The 20,275-nt window shown below is 37.1% G+C and overlaps 2 protein-coding genes across 3 annotated transcripts; one reads left to right on the forward strand and one right to left on the reverse strand.

Moving 5' to 3' along the window:
• Positions 1–41: 41 nt before the first annotated feature.
• Positions 42–8,484, forward strand: LOC137719655 (uncharacterized). Of its 2 annotated transcripts, XM_068458693.1 has the most exons (11): positions 42–482; positions 1,290–1,518; positions 1,975–2,122; positions 2,804–2,902; positions 3,242–3,399; positions 4,788–4,953; positions 5,649–5,785; positions 6,007–6,697; positions 6,892–7,004; positions 7,663–7,918; positions 8,043–8,484. In XM_068458693.1, the coding sequence occupies exons 1-11, from the start codon at positions 293–295 to the stop codon at positions 8,337–8,339; spliced, it is 2,484 nt and encodes an 827-aa protein (XP_068314794.1). In that variant the 5' UTR covers positions 42–292; the 3' UTR covers positions 8,340–8,484. The 2 variants fall into 2 exon arrangements, with proteins under 2 accessions (XP_068314794.1, XP_068314803.1); XM_068458702.1 differs by lacking the exon at positions 42–482 and having other exon boundaries at positions 1,393–1,518; positions 1,967–2,122.
• Positions 8,485–17,657: 9,173 nt separating this feature from the next.
• Positions 17,658–18,838, reverse strand: LOC137725275 (uncharacterized). Its single transcript, XM_068463911.1, has one exon. It carries the CDS (start codon positions 18,688–18,690, stop codon positions 17,878–17,880), a length of 813 nt encoding a protein of 270 aa, XP_068320012.1. The 5' UTR covers positions 18,691–18,838; the 3' UTR covers positions 17,658–17,877.
• Between the last annotated feature and the right edge of the window lie 1,437 nt (positions 18,839–20,275).

The following is a 20,275-nucleotide window of genomic DNA, read 5'->3' on the forward strand; positions in this document are numbered from 1 at the left end:
CGAATCTCCGAATAATAAGGTGCAAATTAATAGTCGGTACGGAAAGCTTAGACAAAAGAAGGTTGGAGCAATCTGCTCATCCAGCGGCCATACATCACATGTATCACATGGAGTGATTAGTCTGCTGAACCGACCACACGGAGGGATTAGCCTCTCATATTCCGCCTTTCTCTCCGTCTGCCGACTCTGCCCCACTCGTCCAGTAAGTTTTTCTCACACGCTTCCTCAGCAAGCAAGTTCCTGCTTAGTTTCAGACCTCGAGTCCCGAAGATTTTGAGCGAAAAGGAAGAAGATGCTGTCGAAAATCTCAGTTACCCAGTTCAAAACATCACCTGCTGCACCCAACCCTGGATTTTCATGGCGTGGGAATCGTCCTGTGCTTGGATATTGCGGCAGGAGTTCTTCAGAGCGTAACAAGTTGCGGTTCAAGGTTGTGGCGCAGTCTCTGGGGGATAGGTGGAAGCTCAACGACGTTGATGCAAGTGAGTCTGCTTGTTTATTATTTGTTTCCATTAATTTTCTTGATTTTTCATGTTTCATTGATTGAGTTAAATTGTGGGATTCACTTGGTTTTGTGAAACTTATGTATAAACCAGAGATTAAACCAAATCCATGTGTCTCTTGGTTTACTAATAATATCATTCAGTGCAATTTTATGTCCCAAAGTTTTGGCCTAAATGGTTATCGAACGGTCCTAAATGTTTGTTTCAATTGTGATTGAACTCGAATTGAAAAGCTTTCCAATTTATGGAATAAGAAAGAAGGAAAGAAATACCATTGGCGTGTTCATAATTCATAACTGTCTCATTTATTCAATTAGAATGCTGAAAAGAATGATTGAACTGGAAGATACGGATCATAAGAGTTTCCAGGCACTGCCAAATAATAATTCTCCGCCGTTGTCCCTTGCTGATCATCGAAGGAAAGGCCTCATGAACCTTTTGGTTTCGTAAAGTACATAGCTTTTATCATTTTTCTTTTTTGGGAAATATAATAGAGAAAGAAAATATAATAAGCCTCTTGAATGATCAAAAATCTTCCAGTTTTGATTATTTTAAGGGTGTATAAAAGAGAAAAGTACAAACAATTACTACGTATAGAATGCGGAAAGTGAAAGCATAAGGAAAACGATGCACAGTTACTATTTATCATTGTCGGCTAGGCTGAATGAACTGCTGCTTGTCTGTGCTCATCATAAGCTCTAGGTTAAACACTTTTTTTTATTTTAAAAAAGGTCTCTTTAATCTTGTTTCGAGCTTTGGCTGTCTAAAACTATTGTATCTTGGCAGATGCAGTGCAAGAAAAGTTGAATTCATGGCTAGTAAAGACGCAAAGCTTTATAAATGAAATGGCGTCTCCATTGGCAAGAACTGGCCAGACTAAAAAGCCTGTCACTAGAGATGCTTTAGAGACACAAGATATGGAGGACATATTTATGGCAGAACAGACTATTAATAGCAGAACACCAAATGGAATTCTCTCTTTAGCTGCTGTTGTATCTATAGAGCAATTTAGCAGGTGAATTTGTTGGTCCTAATTTCTTTCTCAGTTAAAATATTTGGCTTGAAGTTTTTACATCTGTCTCCATTGTGACATGGTTCTTCATTTGAAATATGAAATTTTGCCTGTAAGATGAACTGCTTTAATAGTACCTGTAATATTTTCTTTTTACGGTATGAAAAACTTTTTATTCCAAGAAAGGTAGGGATTTTTTAAAAGGAAGAAGAAATATCATAATGCAATGCATCAGTGATCCATCTTACTGCATTAAACTGACCTGCAATTTGTATATATGCCAGAGACAGTTTTGCTTTCAATTTTCCTGTCCGTTAACTCTAATATGGTTTATTCACATATTGCCCTGATTGGGGAAAGTTATACATGGCTACACTATGCGAAAGCTTCCTTGGTTTTATAGGCTTCTCACACTGACAGAAGAATTATCATTTAACTCTTTGAAGTTAAGATATGCAGGATGAATGGATTGACGGGGAAGAAAATGCAGAATATATTTAAAGCACTTGTCTCTGAGTCTACATATAATGATGCCCGCAATTTGGTGGAATATTGCTGCTTCAGGTTTCTGTCAAGGGATAATTCTGATATTCATCCTTCCCTCAAGGTTAGTAGTACTTACTGCAAGTGGAACTCATTTCTCATGTCATATTTGTGCTCGAGAATAAGAATTGGTTTATCCATATGTTACTTTCTCGAATATCCAAATGAGATCTGGATTTTCCTATTTTGAAGCAACTTTGAGAAACTTCCATATGCAAACCTTTTCATTGTCTCTAGTCTAGTTTCCAAATTCTTTCTCGCATGGTGAAGGGAAAGATTGGTGTCCTTTGTTAGAGCGGTTCTGTCTAGAAGTACATATAATTCACTGACATGTTAAAAGTTTTACAATTTTTGTTTTGAAATAGTGTGTTCTTGTGACTAATATTATAATCTGCGCGGATATTACTTGTAATCTTTTGTTTTATTCTTGTCCTCTTGTTTCAACTGTTTAGCAATTTTGCAAGTATTATTCTTCCTGTCTAAGGGAAGGACCCCAATGGTACCATTGATGTTGTATGGGAAACGTGCTAATAGTAGCCATCTGTTGTGTATTGAATTATTTATTTATTTTGTGTGTCTTGAACCAAGAAACCTGATGATGTCATTAGCATTTCCGAATTTTTCAATTTGGTGATTTGTGGTTGAAGCTAATTTTATTTTCTTTACTGTCCGGGAAAATTTGAATTTTGAGATTAATTAATATGTATATGGTTCTTGTTTCTGGACAATGTTGGTGCATCCACAGGAACCTCCATTCCAAAGACTCATATTTATAACTATGCTTGCATGGGAGAACCCTTATCGGAAAGATCTTGCTAATGGTTCAGAGAAAGCTTCTTTACAGGTTCATTCTTCACATATCTATTTATTTATTTAAACCAGAGTTTGGAACAAATAAATACTTAAATTATACTTTGGCTTAAAACTGCAATTTTGATTATGACTATCATGAGTTAGAAGGAAATAGCGGGTGTGGGCCACTTTTGGCATGGACGATATGACTGATACCATGCTCTATGAGATAATTAGATTTAGGGTAAAAATTGTCACCTCCAAGAACATGCTAGAGAATTACTTTTATAAGGCTAAATGGTTAAACCTACGTAGTTCTAGCCTGTGTACATTCTTACATTGTATTGTTGATAGTGGTCAGTTAAAGTAGATTTATTTATCTGGTGAACAGAGAAAGCTTGTCAGAGAAGAGGCTTTTGTTCGCATGGCTCCTGCTATTTCTGGTGTGGCTGATAGGTCAACAGTGCATAATCTATTTAAGGCTCTTGCCGGTGATGAACAGGGCATCTCTCTGGGCACGTGGTTGACTTATGTTGATGAACTTCTCAAGTGAGTTTCATTTTTGTGTTATTTTACTAACTCTATATGATTGAATTAAGTCTTCTGATAAGCGTGATAAGTAGAGAAATTGGATTAAGATTCTGTAATTATAATCATTGAAAAATCCTTTCAGTGCTTTTATGGACGTGAGTTTATTTTCTTTTCTTATTACAAAATGTCTTAAACAAAACTACCTAACTTCAATTTTTTTCTATTCCTTTGATGACAATTTTTTTCTATTCCTTTGATGATATGGATAGGAAGAGTTGAAAGTTGTTTGTTGCCTTACTGTTTTGTACCATAGGTGTTGGGTTTTACGGCTCAAAATTAGGATGATGCAAAGAATTAGGTTTGTGTTACCTATTTGGTTTTGGTGTCCTATTTTGGTTTGGATTTTGACTTCTTAGTTGGTTTCCTTGGTGGAGGGATTTTGTTAATTACCTATTTGATTAGGATTTGTATTTACTTCCTATTAGGATTCTTATTGTAACCTAAGTCCTATGCACTATAAATAGGAACTTAGGATTAGTGTATTTTGTGTGCCTCACCGTGGCTTAGAGAGTTTTCTCTAATTGGGTTTTGGGGTGGAGGTCACCATTTGGAATCATGAGTGCGTGTGAAACGAATCATGAGTGCGTGTGAAACACATGACTCATTCGTGTGGCATTTTGGTGAGAGTCAATTTGTGAGTTAGAGAGCAATTTGGGAGAATCTTCTCCGTTTGTTTGAGTTCTCTACTCGTTTGGTTTAGGGTTTGTAATTTGTGGGATTTGGGTTGTGAGAGTTTAAACACTTTTTTGTAATCTCTGTTTGTTTACTGAAATTCCTCGCCATGCTTCGCTCGTGGATGTAGGCTTTACGCCGAACCACGTAAATCTCTTGTGTTAGTTTGAGATTGTTTGTTTTAGTTTTCACCTACGACGTTGATATTGGTACTTTGTTAAAATTCGCTTTTGTTTGTTCATAAAAGTACAACAATAGGCTTTAGAATAGTTTCCAACTCATGGTAGAGGCCTCCCCATCCCTAACAATGTATAGAATGCACCTCGATTGGCATGAGAATTGTGTCTTCCAGTCACTCTAGCCCTGTCAGTGGAGAAGACTCCCCAGTAGTCTCCTTGGAACCATAAGTCCTAGGGAGCTGCCTAATGGTTTGGTCACGGAAATCAGGGATACAACTGGATCCCTTTTCCATGGTCACAACTATGGCTCAATCAAGATATCCTTCGTCATGTTTTTCCAATTTTTTCAGTTTTTGGCTTTTAATTTCCATACATTGTGCACGGATGTCTCAGGTATTACATTTTCATAATAGGTTAATGTGCATGCCTGCTAAATTTGCAAATTAATTCTCCTTGTTCTAGGAAGCTCAAGTTGAAAAAATCTTATTTATGTAGGATTCACAAAGGAAGAAAATCATACCAGACTCGACCAAGTTCCAACCTTTCTGAGGAGAGAATTTTATGCATTGGTACCAGCAGGAAGCGGCCTGTCCTAAAATGGGAGAATAATATGGCATGGCCAGGAAAAGTTACGTTAACTGATAAAGCAATTTATTTTGAGGTAATTAATCTGTTTATGAGTTTTATACTTTTACGTTGACTTTTAACATCAAATTGTTTAATTGGAAATTGAGGGATAACTTCATGTCCTTTTCCATTTAAGTCCATTAGGTTATTGGCAAATGTATACTGTATAAGCACTATGGCACTTTGACAAAAAAGAAGAAGAAAGCACTATGGCACACACTTGGAACCAAATTTCCATGGTTTATTTTTCAAACCATGTATTGAATTCTCATTCTTAATTTTGATTTACAAAGAATGCAAACATCAAAATTCAGAGATCTCAATCCCTGACGGGAAATGCTTCAGCTTTTTGTGCTGGTATTCCTTTTCTTTTCTTCGTGCTTTTTACACTTTGATGCCTAAATTTTGATGGTATGAGCTGTAGAGAATTTTTTTTTAGCCAGTCTAGAGTTAGTAAATTAGCAGTGGTCTGATACTTGGAACAGGTAGAAAATTCATGTTGTGATTTTTCATTGAGCGAAAACCAATATAGCTACTACTGTAGGGTATTGCTTTTAGATACTTTATGATATAGTTTTGCTTTTAGATACTTCATGCTTTTAGACTTTATGATATAGTATTTGCAACTGAACTAAATATTTCTGTTCCTGTTTTCTTCTTTCTAAACTTTTTATTGAGTTGTGGCATTGCTAGTCTCAAATCATTCTTATTTTTCACTTTATACTGTAGGCAGTTGGCCTTGTTGGGCAAAAGGATTCTATAAGATTGGATCTTACGAAACAAGGATTACAAGTTAAGAAAGCAAAAGTTGGACCTTTTGGTTCTGTTCTCTTCGACTCTGCAGTCTCTGTATCATATGGTCCCAAGTGAGTAAGCTTCTTGACAGTCATCTACTTAAAATCTTTTGTGTCATTCAGTTTAAATCTCCTAAGTTTGAATTTATGATCGACCAGTTCAGGATCTATTAATCATGTTAGTGATAAGTGTACAGGCCATCTCTAATTTCTGTACAGAATAGAGAATACAGATGCTTTTTTGTTCATTCGGTGTTTCTTAAAAAGCTCATTTCTTTGATAAAACTATACAGATCAGAAACATGGGTGCTTGAATTTGTTGACTTAGGTGGAGAAATGAGGCGAGACGTGTGGCATGCATTTATTAGTGAAATTAATGCTGTACACAAGTTTATCTGTAATTATGGACCGGAGGAAGATGATGAAGCCAAGTTTCATGTTTATGGCGCTCACAAAGGGAAGGAAAGAGCTATGGCCAGTGCCATTAATAGTATAGCTAGACTACAGGCTCTTCAATTTATGAGAAAGTTACTTGATGATCCCACCAAACTTGTTCAGTTTACATATTTACAGTATGTACCCTTTGGTGATGTAGTTTCTCAGACTCTAGCAGTTAATTATTGGGGTGGACCACTGATAACAAAGTATTTAGAGGCGGACAACCCACTAGCTCAAGGAACAAGTGCTTCCAATGAAATGATTGAAAGCAGCAGCAATCATGTGTTTGACATAGATGGCAGTGTTTACTTGCACAAATGGAAGAGATCTCCATGTTGGGCTTCAAGTTCTTCAGTTAGCTTTTGGAAGAATACTTCAACAAGACAGGGGCTGGTATTAAGTAAGAATCTTGTCGTTGCGGATGTGGCTCTTGTTGAAAGGGCAACAAGAACTTGCAAACAAAAATGGCAGGAAGCTGAAACAACTCAAGCCACAATTGATGCTGCAACCCTTAAGGGAATACCCAGTAACATTGATCTATTTAAGGTTGGTTATAAATTGCTTATCCATGATGGCAACCTCTACTTTCCATAACTTTCTTCACTGCACAATGAACATCATTATGTTCACGTCATAAGATAATTGACATTGAGAAGCTGTAACCATAGTTATGTCTTATTTTTTAAGCATACTGTAACAACAAAATAAACAGTGCCGGTGCTTTCATTTTGCCTTTGCAGGAACTTCTGCTTCCTCTGGCCATAACTGCAACAAACTTTGAAAAACTTAGGCGCTGGGAGGAGCCCCACTTGACCATTTCTTTTCTTGCCTTTGCGTATACAGTCATTTTCAGGTAGGTTCATTTCTGTTAGAGTTTTGTTGAGAGTATATCCCACATAGGGAATGTAAATCCTTGTATTGCAAATTGCAATATATGATGTCTTAGGCCTTTCAACTCATTGCCCATTGGTTTTGGGTTGGATACTCTAGTTTCTTTTCCATGGTAACGGATCAGACATTCCACGTTAAAACCAACAGACATAAGCGGGGGTGTGTGTTGAGGATATGTCTCACATTGGGATTGTAAGGCTTGAATTGCAATGTGTAACGTCTTTGGCCTCTCCACCTATTGCCAGTTAGTTTTCTGTTGGATGCTCTAATTTGTTCAGTTATTGTACAAGTTACCCCTAAAAAGTTGAGATGACTAATGACTCTGGTTGCATTGCTTGTTAAAGAGATATTGGTCTAATATTATTTACGTAAACATTGACGGGGAGATGACTAATGACTATGGTATCATATAGTATGTATTATCATCAAAATTCACCTTTTAGGTGAAGATGTCATTAAATCTGTAAATCTAATTTAAGTACCCATTTTATCTTTCTTTCTTCACTCTAACCTACTATCAGAGTACTCAATTCAACTGGTTATTTCATATGCATGTGGTACCCCTTAAATTTCCACACTGTGATCTTACCATGAGCTAATCTGCTGAGGTACTTTGCCAGGAATTTGCTGTCATATGTATTCCCAACAGCATTGATTATTTTGGCAACTGTCATGCTGACGTTGAAGGGGCTAAAGGAGCAAGGCCGCCTTGGACGATCATTTGGAAAAATTACTATCCGTGATCAGCCTCCTTCAAATACCATTGAAAAAATTATAGCTGTAAAAGACGCTATGCATGATGTGGAAAGTTATTTACAGAATCTGAACGTCATGCTTCTGAAAATACATACAATTTTCCTTTCGGGTCAGCCTCAGGTATGTATTAATTGTTAAATTCGTGTAATTTTGAAAGAAAAAAAAAGGTGGTTTTATCATGGATTAGTTTGCAGTTACTTCAGGCTGATCAATAAGTAATCATATTGATTTAAATTTTTATCAGATAACGACCGAGGTTGCACTGGTGTTGTTATCTTCTGCAACTGTTCTCCTCATTTTCCCCTTCAAACTTGTTCTTGCCTTTTTTATCTTCGATCTGTTCACACGAGAGCTTGAGTTCAGGAGGGAAATGGTTAAAAGGTTTATGAAATTCTTGAAGGAGCGTTGGGACACAGTGCCTGCAGCCCCTGTAGTTGTATTACCTTTTGGAAGTGATGAGCCCGTACCAAAACCTAATAGAAAGGAAAGCAAGGACCCAGACGAGTCAGAAAGAAGCCTTGGCAACAGCAGTTCTGTATAGATTCTCTTAGGCATATATGCGGTAGTTTCACAAATTAAATCTTATACTCACTCACTTCTGGAGAAAAAACAAGACCAGAGTTTTCTCGTTATATTTGTACAGAAAACAGAAACCATTTAGTGTCAATGTAATTCTTATTCACTCAGTTGGATTGTTTGATTTGAGTACTTAATGGATCTGACTAAATGAATGCACAGCCTGTGTGCGAGAGAGAGAGAGGCACAGAATCATAAACTTATTAAGCATTCATCATCTTACAATGACGCATGAACGAAGTACACAGGAGGGGATTTAGATTGTTTGCTCCAGTACAGACAGGAATAAGAGAACTATCAGATTCTACCGACTTCCTGGGTGTCCCTCTTGGTAACGAGGCCAGCCGGTTTAGATCTCATCCAGGTGAAACCTGTACAAGGTATTTTCTTTTTCAGTGCTTACATTTCCAATTTGGCAAGTTATGTTTGCCTTATGCGTAGAGATGTGCACCATGCATTTTCCTTATGCCATGATTTCTTAACAGGCTACACGTTGTATTGTGGTTGCTGGGTCAATTTGATTGTTATGTAGTTTGTCATTGGAAACAAATCGTTGGATTTCAGTTTATTTGTTTATGAAGAGTTTGGCATCTTTGATTTGGAAACAAATACGTCGGGTTTGAGTTTCTCACATGTTACGCGGAACACTTGTTCTGGGCATATGCTGGAACTGGAATTAAACCATCTGAATTTTGCTTTGAAATCTGATTTTTCATTGATCTTTCTATTATTTTGCTTTCCAAGTGCGGTAACTGCGGTTCAGGTAGGTGCATCTTTTTGTTATGTGCTTGTTGTGTAGATAGAGTTTTGTATCAATTTCGTGCGATTTATCTGTTGCCTGTGCAGTGTCCAATTTGCATACAGACACCAATTGGTGTTGAACATGTTGCATGAGCTTCGACAGGCATGACTGCTCTGTTTTCCCTCCGAAGAGCAGTTTTGCCTCTGGCTTCCATTACAACCAGCAGTGCTGCAAATTTTTTTTGGTACAGAGGAGGGCAAAGCCCGGCAAGCAAAACAAAGCTAGGCAAGAACAGCCCTAGGAAGGGCCCTGCCAATAGAATCAGAAACTAGAAAATTAGTAGCAGTGGTAGGAGGAGAAGCAAAAACATGAAGGCCAAGGGATAACCCATGATCCAAGTCAGCCATGTGATCAGCTGAGGCATTCTTTTCTCTATAGATATGAGTGACTTCGCATCTCCAATTTTTTTCGATGGCTTCTTTGCAGTCAATAACGAGATTGCAGAGCGGGTGCGAAACCAAAATAAGTTTTTGGATCAAAATAACAGCATCCCAAGAATCACATCCCTGCAACCCTCATCCCAGGCTATAGAAAGGCTCATGAAAACACCCCAAATCTCAGCTTCCATGATGGTTCCTCTGCCCAAATTAGCAGCAAATCCCTTAATCCAATCCCCTTCAGAATTACGAATCAAACCTCTAGCACTTATGTGACTAAACGGGTCTTTACAACTCCCATCTGTATTGATTTTATATCTACCAATTGGCGGGTGGATCCAATGGATTGAGATGATTTGTCTACCAATTGGCGGGCGGATCCAACTCCCATCTGTATTGATTTTAAACCTCCAGCAGTGCTGCAATTGCCTTTCCCATTAGTAGGTTTAAACTATGATAGGTAAATTAAAAGGCCATCCACCACGTTAACATCATAGTACTGAAACCCCTCCTCCCCAACTGTAAACTCCGCAACTGAGGCAGGTGGGCTGCCGGAGGCCGGTGCAGTTGATGGTGGTTCCACAGTGCCCTGTTGGCATGCGCCGTTACTGTTCTTGGGAAAATTTCAGCCAGTTCAGGCCCATATTCGACCATTGCAGACTGGCCTTGTTTGAATTCACTGTGTTATGTGTGATCCCAGGTCATCTTCAAGCTCTTTGCACTTGCATCTCCTAACCAAAAAAATGGGGAACAAGTTTTGGAAGTCTCTAACCGAAGTGAAAATTAATCAAAACTTCAATGCACAAGTTAATATTGAACTCTTAGCTGCAAAGCCAATTAGTACAGTTCGCTCACTAAGAAATAAATAATGCAACGAAAAAATCAGCAACACGTTGGGAAGCTCCTTGCCTCTAACAGTTATATTCTGCAAGAATAACCCTTACACCGCGGAATGATGTATTAGGTCACATGAAAAACTCGGTAAGCTATGAAGCTCATGTGAGTAAAGCACGAGACCATAAATCATAAGTGCATCGACCACAACACAAGACCAAACATGGAAAATTAACATATCAAGAACCATTAGTCTAGTATGTAATAGATTTAACCAACATATTCAATAATCACATTTGAAGGTGAGTTTTGAAACAACGGAAATGTTGTTCCTTTCTGACTGAAAAGTCATGGTTTTGATTTGTGGAAACCATCTCTTTACAAAGCAAAAGTAAGGTCACGTACGATATACGTTCTCCCCGCCCACCCCCCCCCCCCTCCCTGTCCAGTGACCCTAGCAAAGTAGAAAGCCCTATAACTAGTGCATAAGGCCATCTCCAACTAGAAGAGCTAAACATAGTCCCGTCTAGAATTATAGCCTTGCAAAAAAATATTTTTAATGAACAATGTCAATCCATACTGATATATCATCTCCAGCCGAAGGGGCTAAACATAGCCTCCTCAATAATCTATTAGTTTTAAGTTTATATTTTAAATTTATTGGTTAATTTAGTTAAACTACCGTTAAAGTTTTCAAACATTGTGATTATTGAAACTAAGAAATTGGGCCCCAAGAAAGGGCTAAGGGAGGCTACATTTGGCTAGCATAATGCCTTTTTGGCCAAATTATAGTCTGATGAGCTCCATAAAATTATAACCTAGTCATCGGTTGAAGATGAGTTTTTGACCAAATAAGGTTATTTTTTAGCTTTTAGACCTTTAGCCCTCTCCGTTGGAGATGACCTAACTATTGTGAGGCATTTCACCCCAAAGACTATCCTTGTTTCATGCTTGCTTGTCATCAGATCATGCACTCCATAGGATAAGGGGACTGCAAGAATTCTAACCTCAGGCCACACAATGCAACATAGTTAATCAATTATCACAATGTTTACGTTTCAACTCCATAAATGTCTAAAATACCCTTAAAATTAACATAAATGGTTAAAGTGAAATGTCTAAAATACCCTTAAAATTGAAATGTTTAAAATACCCTTAAAATTAACATAAATGGGTAAAGTGAGACAAAAGAATTGAAAATGTCAATTTCAGAGGGCAAAGTGAGACAAAACTAGTTTCAGGGGGTAAACTGAGACTCAATAGTAGTTTTAGGGGGCATTTCGACTAAGAAGCTTATTAATTATTGGGAGGGTCAATAAGAGTAGTGCGCGCAACACACAAAATTTTTTGGTCAGTATATCATGAAAATTGGCATTTCATCGAGTCTTAGTAGGCATGATGTCATTTGCCAGGTCATATTGCACTTCTATTGTCAAATGCCAACAACTTCCAAACAAGCATGTCGACTGATGTCAATAGGCTTTAAGTGAGTATGCCAACAGATGTCAACATATGCCGAGTAAGCCTATCGAAAGATGCCTATATCAAAGCATACAAAGGCATGAGGATAGCAGCTACATATGCCAACATATGCCAAGTAAGTCTATCGAAAGATGCCCATATCAAAGCTTACAAAGGTATGAGAATAGCAGCTATCTTACCAAAAGTGCTCATAGAGGTAATTCGTTGAACAGTTGAAAGACAACTTTTAAGGGCATCTCAAATTTTTAAAGGGGGATACCTTTTTCTTTCATGAGTTTTTTTTGAGTTTTTTTTGAGTTTTTTTTGGGGAAGGGGGGTGGGGGTGCATACTTTTGTCTCGATAGTAATATTAATTCTTTGCTATATCGAAATGACAACACCAACCAAACCCTAGCCCTAGGCAACGTGGATTGTCATTGTCAAATTTATTAGAGGGTGGTGGTGGCCTACAGCTGCTACAATACATTTGAAACTGCTACATATAAATATATGTGTGTGTGTGTGCGTGTGTATATCTGCTTAACATTACAGGAGAATTATATAAGCATCCCTCCTTTCCATATATCAATTTTTCCCAGTTGTCATGAGTTTATTTTCATCACATCCTCTTTCAACTTCCAACAAAATAATATTATAACTACATAATTATTGCAAGGAAATAGGGTTTGACACTTTTTTTTTATTATTTAAAAAATGATTGTATGATATAAGATATATTCTACAAATTATCATTATATATGTGGAATAGATTATATATTTTCAACTCTAGTGATTAGGACTTTCCTCTTCAATCCACTTCCGAATTCAGATCCTCCTCTTTTCTTATTGTAAAATATCGCTTGTATTGCTTTTCCCCTTTTACCCGACTATCTGGGACTTCAAAAAAAAAAATACCATGACCTCCTATATATTAAAAGAGTTTGCAGGAATTATCAATGACCGTAAGGAAATTTTTACCAAAAAAAATGACTATAAGGAAACCAAGAAACAGTATAGATAGGAGTCGAACCATATATCAATCTAATTAGCTACATCTGCCAACCGTTGCTCCTCACCATCCAACATTTAAGTCGTCATCAGCCATGTACCTAAACCCATCTGATCTCAAACTGTGACGAAGAAAGCCAACCCTTTTGATCTAGAGCAAGTTGCATAATACGAGTTACCTCTTACGTGGAGTTCTAGTGTAATAATATAATGTCATGAAGAAAAATTTATACATATGTTGACTGGAATGCCACAGTGGCGAGAAACATGTTATGTTGAAAAATGTTAACATTTTAGGTTTATTAGTAATTTTGGTAGTTTAAGTATTAGATTATCTTAGATTTAGGTCTTTATAAACAAACTAACCTTAAAATTTAGTAAGAAAAATAAGCCATCACGATATAATTCTTTGGTTTGTAAGCTTCGTAACTATCTTTAATTCTTTTTAGTTTATTTCATTAATTTGTTAGTTTGTTATGATTTTATGCATACTCTGATTTTCAACTTATTCTAAGTTCTTCTCGTTTTGATATGATGCATATGCATGTGCTTTCTGCATTGCATTCTAACCATATCCAGATAAAAAATATAAAAAAAACTATGAAAAGTACGGACACGGTGTTCTTTTGTAATTTTGGTTCTTTTCTGTCCTTCCCGTGCTTTAATATGCACCGGTCATAACCTCGTTACCGAACCCATCACATAATTCGAATAATATTTAAGCACTAAAATATGTCTAAATTATTTAATACGTACGTATTGGTTCTCAAGCAAATGTCTTGAGAAAGTAAATGAGTCAGAGAGAAAGTTGGAGAAGATATTATGGTGGTAGAGCTAGTGACAGTTATGACTTGATAACAATTAACGGTTGACAATTGATCAGACATTTGAACCCTTGATGCTTGACAATTAACCCATGAATGTCCTAATAAAGGACAGAGAAAAGTGGAGTGAAGAAGAATGTCTTAATAACCAAAACATTCTACCACTTGCCACTTCCACTATGACTATGAGTTAACATGCAAAATTAATTTGGTGGGTTTTCTATCTATGAATTTATTCTAAGTGTAGGTAAGAAACGATGATTCAAACAAGGAAGATTTTATTTGGACCCAACTTTTCTCTTTCTAACCCAACTTATAAATTTGACTTTAAAATCTGTTTTATCCCACGTATAAAATGGGTTTAGAAAAAAAAATAATAATAAGAAAACGAAAAAGAAACATAACCAAAGTCACCTCCAACATCCACTCCTACCTCTCCAAACCCAAAGACACCTAATATCTTTCACCCCTTCCCCAACCACCCAGCCACACAACCTGCACTTCCCCTACCACCCGCAATAAAAGAACATGCTTAGAGTAAAATCTGCGACAACCTTAGAAGAAAGTGTTGAGGATGAAGGATTGTTGCAGTCTTGCACAGATGAAGAACTGATTGCAGATTGAATTGGTTTGCAGTGTGTTAGGCTTTGTTCTTTGTTCATCTTTTGTATGTGAATGCATAATTAGTCAAACTATCAGAAAGAGACAGGCCAAAGACCCACTTTCAACAACATCGATTTGTCCCCGACTTGTTAAATTATTACTTGCACAGTCTGACACGTGTGAGGTTTTATCATAAAAAAACCTTGGTATTTGTTGGATTGGGGGTTATGATAATTTAAACTCTTCTTTCTTTCTTTCTCTGGCCGATGTGAGATATTCAACATGCCCCCTCCCGTGGGACCCAATTAGTGGGTCATATGTGAATGATCCACACATCAGCAGCCCCGTGGCATCAAGGGGACTCACCCAACATGCGAGGCCAAAGGGATCCACCATCATCGTGCGGGGCCAACGGGACCCACCCATCACGTGAAATCCAGGAAATTAACAATTATGTTAAATGAATAAGAATCAACTAATAGAATAAAATTCAGAAGGAAAAAAAAAATCAAAACAACACTGAAATCCAGGAAATAGGTACTGGCCAAGAACGCGAAAAGAATGAGAGAAAACCCAACGTCTTCACCACATCCTGATTTGATTCGATTAAAACAAAATTAGAAGCACACAAAGTATATCAAACTATCACTCGATCTTTTGAATCATTTTGTTTGGTAAACAAAACTAACTTGAAACCCTAATTCTTCATTCTTGGAATCTTTGAGTGAGAAATTAGGTTGTGAAAAACTATTTTTTCCCTCATTGGATAAAAGGCAAGATCAGCAAGAGAACAATTTGAACTAGATGGAAATCATATCTCTCGATTAATAGTAATAACACACGGAGGTCTCTTACCCTCCCTCTTACTTTGAAGTTCGAACGTTACATTTCTCTCCTTTTTTCTTCCAGTTTTTATTCTTTCTAGTTTTGCTTTTTATTTATATATATATATATATATATATATATATTAATTATAAATTTACGTCATTTACTGTTCAAAAGCCTTCACATCACTCTTAATCAAGACTCTTGAATGCTATAAAATCTAATTGCTAAAAATGAGTGTAAAAATATTTATCAAAATGTTTATCCCTCGATCCTAACCATATGTATGATATGCAAAGTGCGAACTCTTTGTTCGTTTGTAATTTTGAATTTTTTTTGTCCTTCGTTTTGCTTTACTATTCATCGATCTGATCATAACCTCTTCACCGAACCCTACCAAATAATGCAAATACATATCACTATTCGAATAATATTTGATGAGTAAAAATGTCTAAATACATTCGTATGTACTGGTTCTCAAGCAAATGTCTTGAGAAAGTAAATGAGTTAGAGAGAAGGTTGGAGAAGATATTATGGTGGTAGAGCTAGTGACAGTTATGACTTAGTCAATAACTATTAATGGTGTCCCGATTTGAAGTAACTTATTTCCCTTTATGGTAATTTGATTTAACTCGTGGTATGAAAGAGTAATATTGGTGCTTCAAATTTTTCTTGAAAAGAAAAGCGTGAAAGGCGTGGGAGAGTAACATCTTCTTTTATTTAGCTCGCATCTCATTTTCGTAATTTAGATTAATACAATGTAATTAGATTTGTGGTAATAAAGAGTACAGTTGCTGCCAAAATATCATAAAAAAAGGCGTGAAGTAGGAATTCTTGTTAATGTCGTTAGCGTCAAAATTTATAAAGTTGAGTTTATGATGTAAGATTGCATTTTTCAATACTAACCAATCAATGTAAAATGTAAGTTATTTTCTCTTGATTTTCCAACGTGAGATTGCACCCTTCAACAACTAGACCCTCCTCTTTTTAAGTTGTAATGGAAAACTCACCGACGTGCATGTATAATAGTGTACACCTACTATAATGATATACACAATGCACGTATTGTAATACCTGATGGACTACAAAATTTATATTTTAAAAGATAATGTTAATAAGTAATTTATGTGTAATGCAAGTGAATTGATTATGTTATGTAGTATATTCTAGCACTGCAAACCATATTTAGGGTTTTCTTTTGTACACGAGACATTTGAAACTTTGATGCTTGAAAACTCACCCATGCTCATTTATCACTTAATTATTAATGAATCACTTTTGTTATGAGTTTTTTAGTACAAGCGATATTCCACACTAATCTACACCAAAAGAGAAAAGGAAGTGAATTGACGAAGAATGTCCTAATAACCAGGGAAATTACCACTTCCACTATAAGTTAACATGCAAAATTAATTTGGTGGGTTTGCTATCTATTAATTTATTCCAAGTGTAGGTAAGGAGGGTGGATTCAACATCCAAATAGCTAGCCATGGAAGAGGATTGACCAACAGCCATAGAAAGAATAGGTTCAGAGAATGAGAGATTGTGGATAAGGTAATACCCATCAACAAATTTCCACAATTCATTCCCTATAACTAAAAGACAAGGGACGTATCTGGCTAGTCCATACGAGAAAATTGGAGTGCGTTTAGCTTCAAGAAAGTGGCGACTGGTTTAGAGGGAGAAATAGAAGATTAGTTAGAGGTTTCTACAAGGACAACGGGGCGTTAAAATTTTGAAGTTAAGCATAGTTAGGTATAAAATTTCAAAGTTTGAATGTTATTGAGAGATTACAATAATGTTATAACCTCTATCTAGTGTTTTGAAATATAATTTTCCCTACTTAATGGGTGTCAAATCAATAGTAAGGTTTGGGTTAAATGATAAGTTTCTTCGTCATATAATGAGCCACAAAGAAGTACTTGTGGGGCTGGATATGTTAACAAACAACAGTTTCGGGTATTTTGTTACTATAAATTGGTAGTTAAAACGTAAAAGCACAATTTCTTCATCTAAGGGTGGGCAGCTGCCTACACTTGTAATAATTTCATGGGCTCGTTAGTATTAAACATAAAACCTTTTGACTTATAAGTTAAGAGGTACCAATACATGGTATTACCAAGTGTGAGCAGCTCTACGCATGCTTTTAAAAAAAATGTTTTTTTTTTCATTGGAGATAAATGAACAATACCAATAAATGAAATATTTCATATCAACAATACTATACCAATTGTCTTTGAGAATTGTTACTAGCACTCTAAAAATCTCATTTTATACTCCAAACTTTCTATATTTGGAAAGAAAAATACATTGATGAGAAGTGTAGAATGAGATTTTTGAAGTGCCAATAACACTTTTCTTTTCTTTTTGCTAAAAGCACTTTTAGCACTAAAGTTTACTAAACACTTACTTGCTTATTCATGATTGTTTATTCTCACAATACAGTAATAAGTAGTTTTGAAAATACAGTAAACCAAAAATAGCCGGTAGAATTATTGTTAATATTGAAACAATAATCATGCACTAAACATCTTTAAAAAAAACGGAGGAGAAAAACATGTGGGATCCAACGACTTCTATTAATTAAAAATTATTCAAATATGAGAAACAGAAAGCAATTGATGCAACTTAACTGCATTAATAGAAATCAATAGCTTAAAGTCTTAAAAGGGATAAAATCGAGGGCACTAATCTCTCTTGGGTCTTGATGGATCAAATAACGATCATAATCCACCGTAGATTTGGAGATCCACACCATCATCATCATGATCACAAATCTTTCTTGGAACTGCCATAACTCTTGTGATGGAAGTCCATGAACAAAGCCAAAAGGGAAACATAGAAAAAAATGTTGAAGCACCAACCCCATATCCCAGAGCAACCAGCAGAGCGATTGAAATGGTAGATGAGCATCCAAACCAACCCAACAAAGCTTGACATGAACTGAAATATTTGAAACTCCGTCACCCTCCTCTTCCACTTTGGCCTGGCCCCGAGAGCAGCCAACAAGTAGTAGGTATACATCACCACGTGAACCGTCCCATTTGCTACTATCACCGCCGGGAACAGAGACTGCGACGTGTGGAGCCAAATGTAGCACATGACCAGCACCATCGTGTGGTGGTAGACATGGAGGAATGTCAGACGCTGAAAACTCCCGCTGAGGATGATCAGGAACGTATCCACGAACTCGTAGATTTTGGAGAGGTAGAAGATGTACGCCCAGAAGAAGAGGGGACCAGTTGGCGGGGTTTTGGGCGGCAAACAGATAATCCAGAAGGGGTAGGGCGCGTAGGAGAAGATGGAGACTAAGGAACCGACGGCCATGACGAGGGAGAGGAGGAGGAGGTTGAGGTTGTGGAAGGCGGTGATGGGTTTGAGGCGGCGGGGTTTGATGAGCGGGAGAGGGAGGTTGGAGAGGAGGAAAGTGAGGGCAAGGTAGGAAATGATGGTGAGAGTGAGGAAAAGCGGGGTGGAGGCCGGTGTTTCTCCAGGGATCCATGAGAAGTGGAGGATGACCGGGTGCTTCACCAGCCAATACTGGAAGGTACTTGAGATGTTGAGGTTCATGTTGAGGTCCATGTTTCCACCCTCGGCTGTCTGTCGAGTAGTAGCGGTGACGGTGGTGACAGTGGCGGTCACGGTGGTCGAATACAGTAGTGAACGAGACAAAAACAAGGAAGGAGAGGGGAGAGAGAGAGAGAGTTGAGACCCTAAAAGTAGGTTTTGGAAGGAGTGGTGTGTGTTGAAGTGCGGGAAGCAATAGAATAGGTGATGGCTGGAGTTTCTGAAGAGGCAAAATTTAACCAAAATTTTACAAGGCCCACCAGTGCAGTTGGCAGCTCTGCAAGCTGGCTGCAGTAAAACCCCACAGTTAGAAACCCTGAACCAACTCTCTCTCTCTCTCTCTCTCTCTCTCTCTCTCTCTCTCTCTCTCTCTCTCTCTGTGAACTCTGAAGCACCATTTATTTCTGTATGTGATAATTGCAAAACCCTAGCTAACAAACCAGTTTTTCCACCAAGTAAAATAAAGAGAGAATGGAACGGGGCATGTGGAAGTAACTAGTAGCTAGTTTCAAACTTTTAATGCATTTGGGGGGAGGAGGGGTGGTCTCTTACTCTCCCACTCTCTCACTCTCTCACACTCTCACTTGTTAATTATCTGCATTTTCCTCAGAAGCATGCATGTAGTGGTTGACACACTTGACACTTTTAGTTGAGTGAGAGTAATGTCCATAATCCTACCTTTTCTACTTCTATTTTTGCGTAATTGGATTTCTGGAGATTTCTCTGTGTTGTGCCCATTTTATGAATCAAATCCTATGCATCCATCAGATCCCTCTCACCAATTCAAAACTAACAAAATTAATATCTGAAGTAAAGTAAGTGTCGTCGTCATGTGGTTTGTTGTTAACAAACTAATTTAGCTCAACCCATAATACAAAGTTTCTTGATCCCTTCTAGTAATTTTGGAACGTTTTGGGTCATGAGCCATGATTACTTTTGTTCGTTCTTCTTCTATGGGAAAATTTTCTACGATACAACGGACTACTCAACGTTACATTTGAACTTGGAGATTCAACAACGGTTGAAAAGAAGGAAGTTGGGAAAAGAAGAAGGGTAATGCTAAGGAGACTAAATTTGCAAACTAAATTATGTGTCACCAATATGAATGAACATGTTTATTACGTTTAAGTGATAAACCAATCATCAACTTTCATGTCTTTTAGTTTTCAAAACTTTATCTACAAATTTAGTCTCCTTAGCATTACCCAAAGAAGAAACTCGGCAACTGCAGGTACTATGAGAAAATAAAATAATAAAACAGGTCCACATATTCGAGTTTAGTTTTTGAAAAATCGAGAAAGAGGGAGATCTGAATCTGTCATTTGTAGTTTTGTTATGAACGACGGAAAATTTGGAGAATAGCGTAGTGTGGTTGCGTTATTAATTTGGGAACGATGGAAAACTTGTAGTGAAATGTGGGTGTAGTTGCACGAATACATGATGTTTAGTAAATTGCGTAATAAGAAGAGCCTGACATTTTCTTTTGCATGAATGAATTGTGCAGGAGGGCAGAGGAAGAGGAGAATGCATGATTCATTTCGGACAGATGAAGCGTTGGTTAGTGGATAACACGTAAATGCAAATAAGGGGACTCGAATTT

This window comes from Pyrus communis, chromosome 1 (assembly GCF_963583255.1).
Source record: "Pyrus communis chromosome 1, drPyrComm1.1, whole genome shotgun sequence".
In the NCBI taxonomy this organism is placed as follows: Eukaryota; Viridiplantae; Streptophyta; class Magnoliopsida; order Rosales; family Rosaceae; genus Pyrus; species Pyrus communis.

What these genes read in the sequence shown, in the direction of transcription:
- LOC137719655 (XM_068458693.1), top strand. Translation starts at nt 293, where the DNA reads ATGCTGTCGAAAATCTCAGTTACCCAGTTCAAAACATCACCTGCTGCA. An exon ending in ATATTCATCCTTCCCTCAAG is followed by an intron (nt 2,123 to 2,803) that starts GTTAGTAGTACT and finishes GTGCATCCACAG; the next exon opens with GAACCTCCATTCCAAAGACT. An exon ending in GCGTATACAGTCATTTTCAG is followed by an intron (nt 7,005 to 7,662) that starts GTAGGTTCATTT and finishes GTACTTTGCCAG; the next exon opens with GAATTTGCTGTCATATGTAT.
- LOC137725275 (XM_068463911.1), bottom strand. Translation starts at nt 18,690, where the DNA reads ATGGACCTCAACATGAACCTCAACATCTCAAGTACCTTCCAGTATTGG.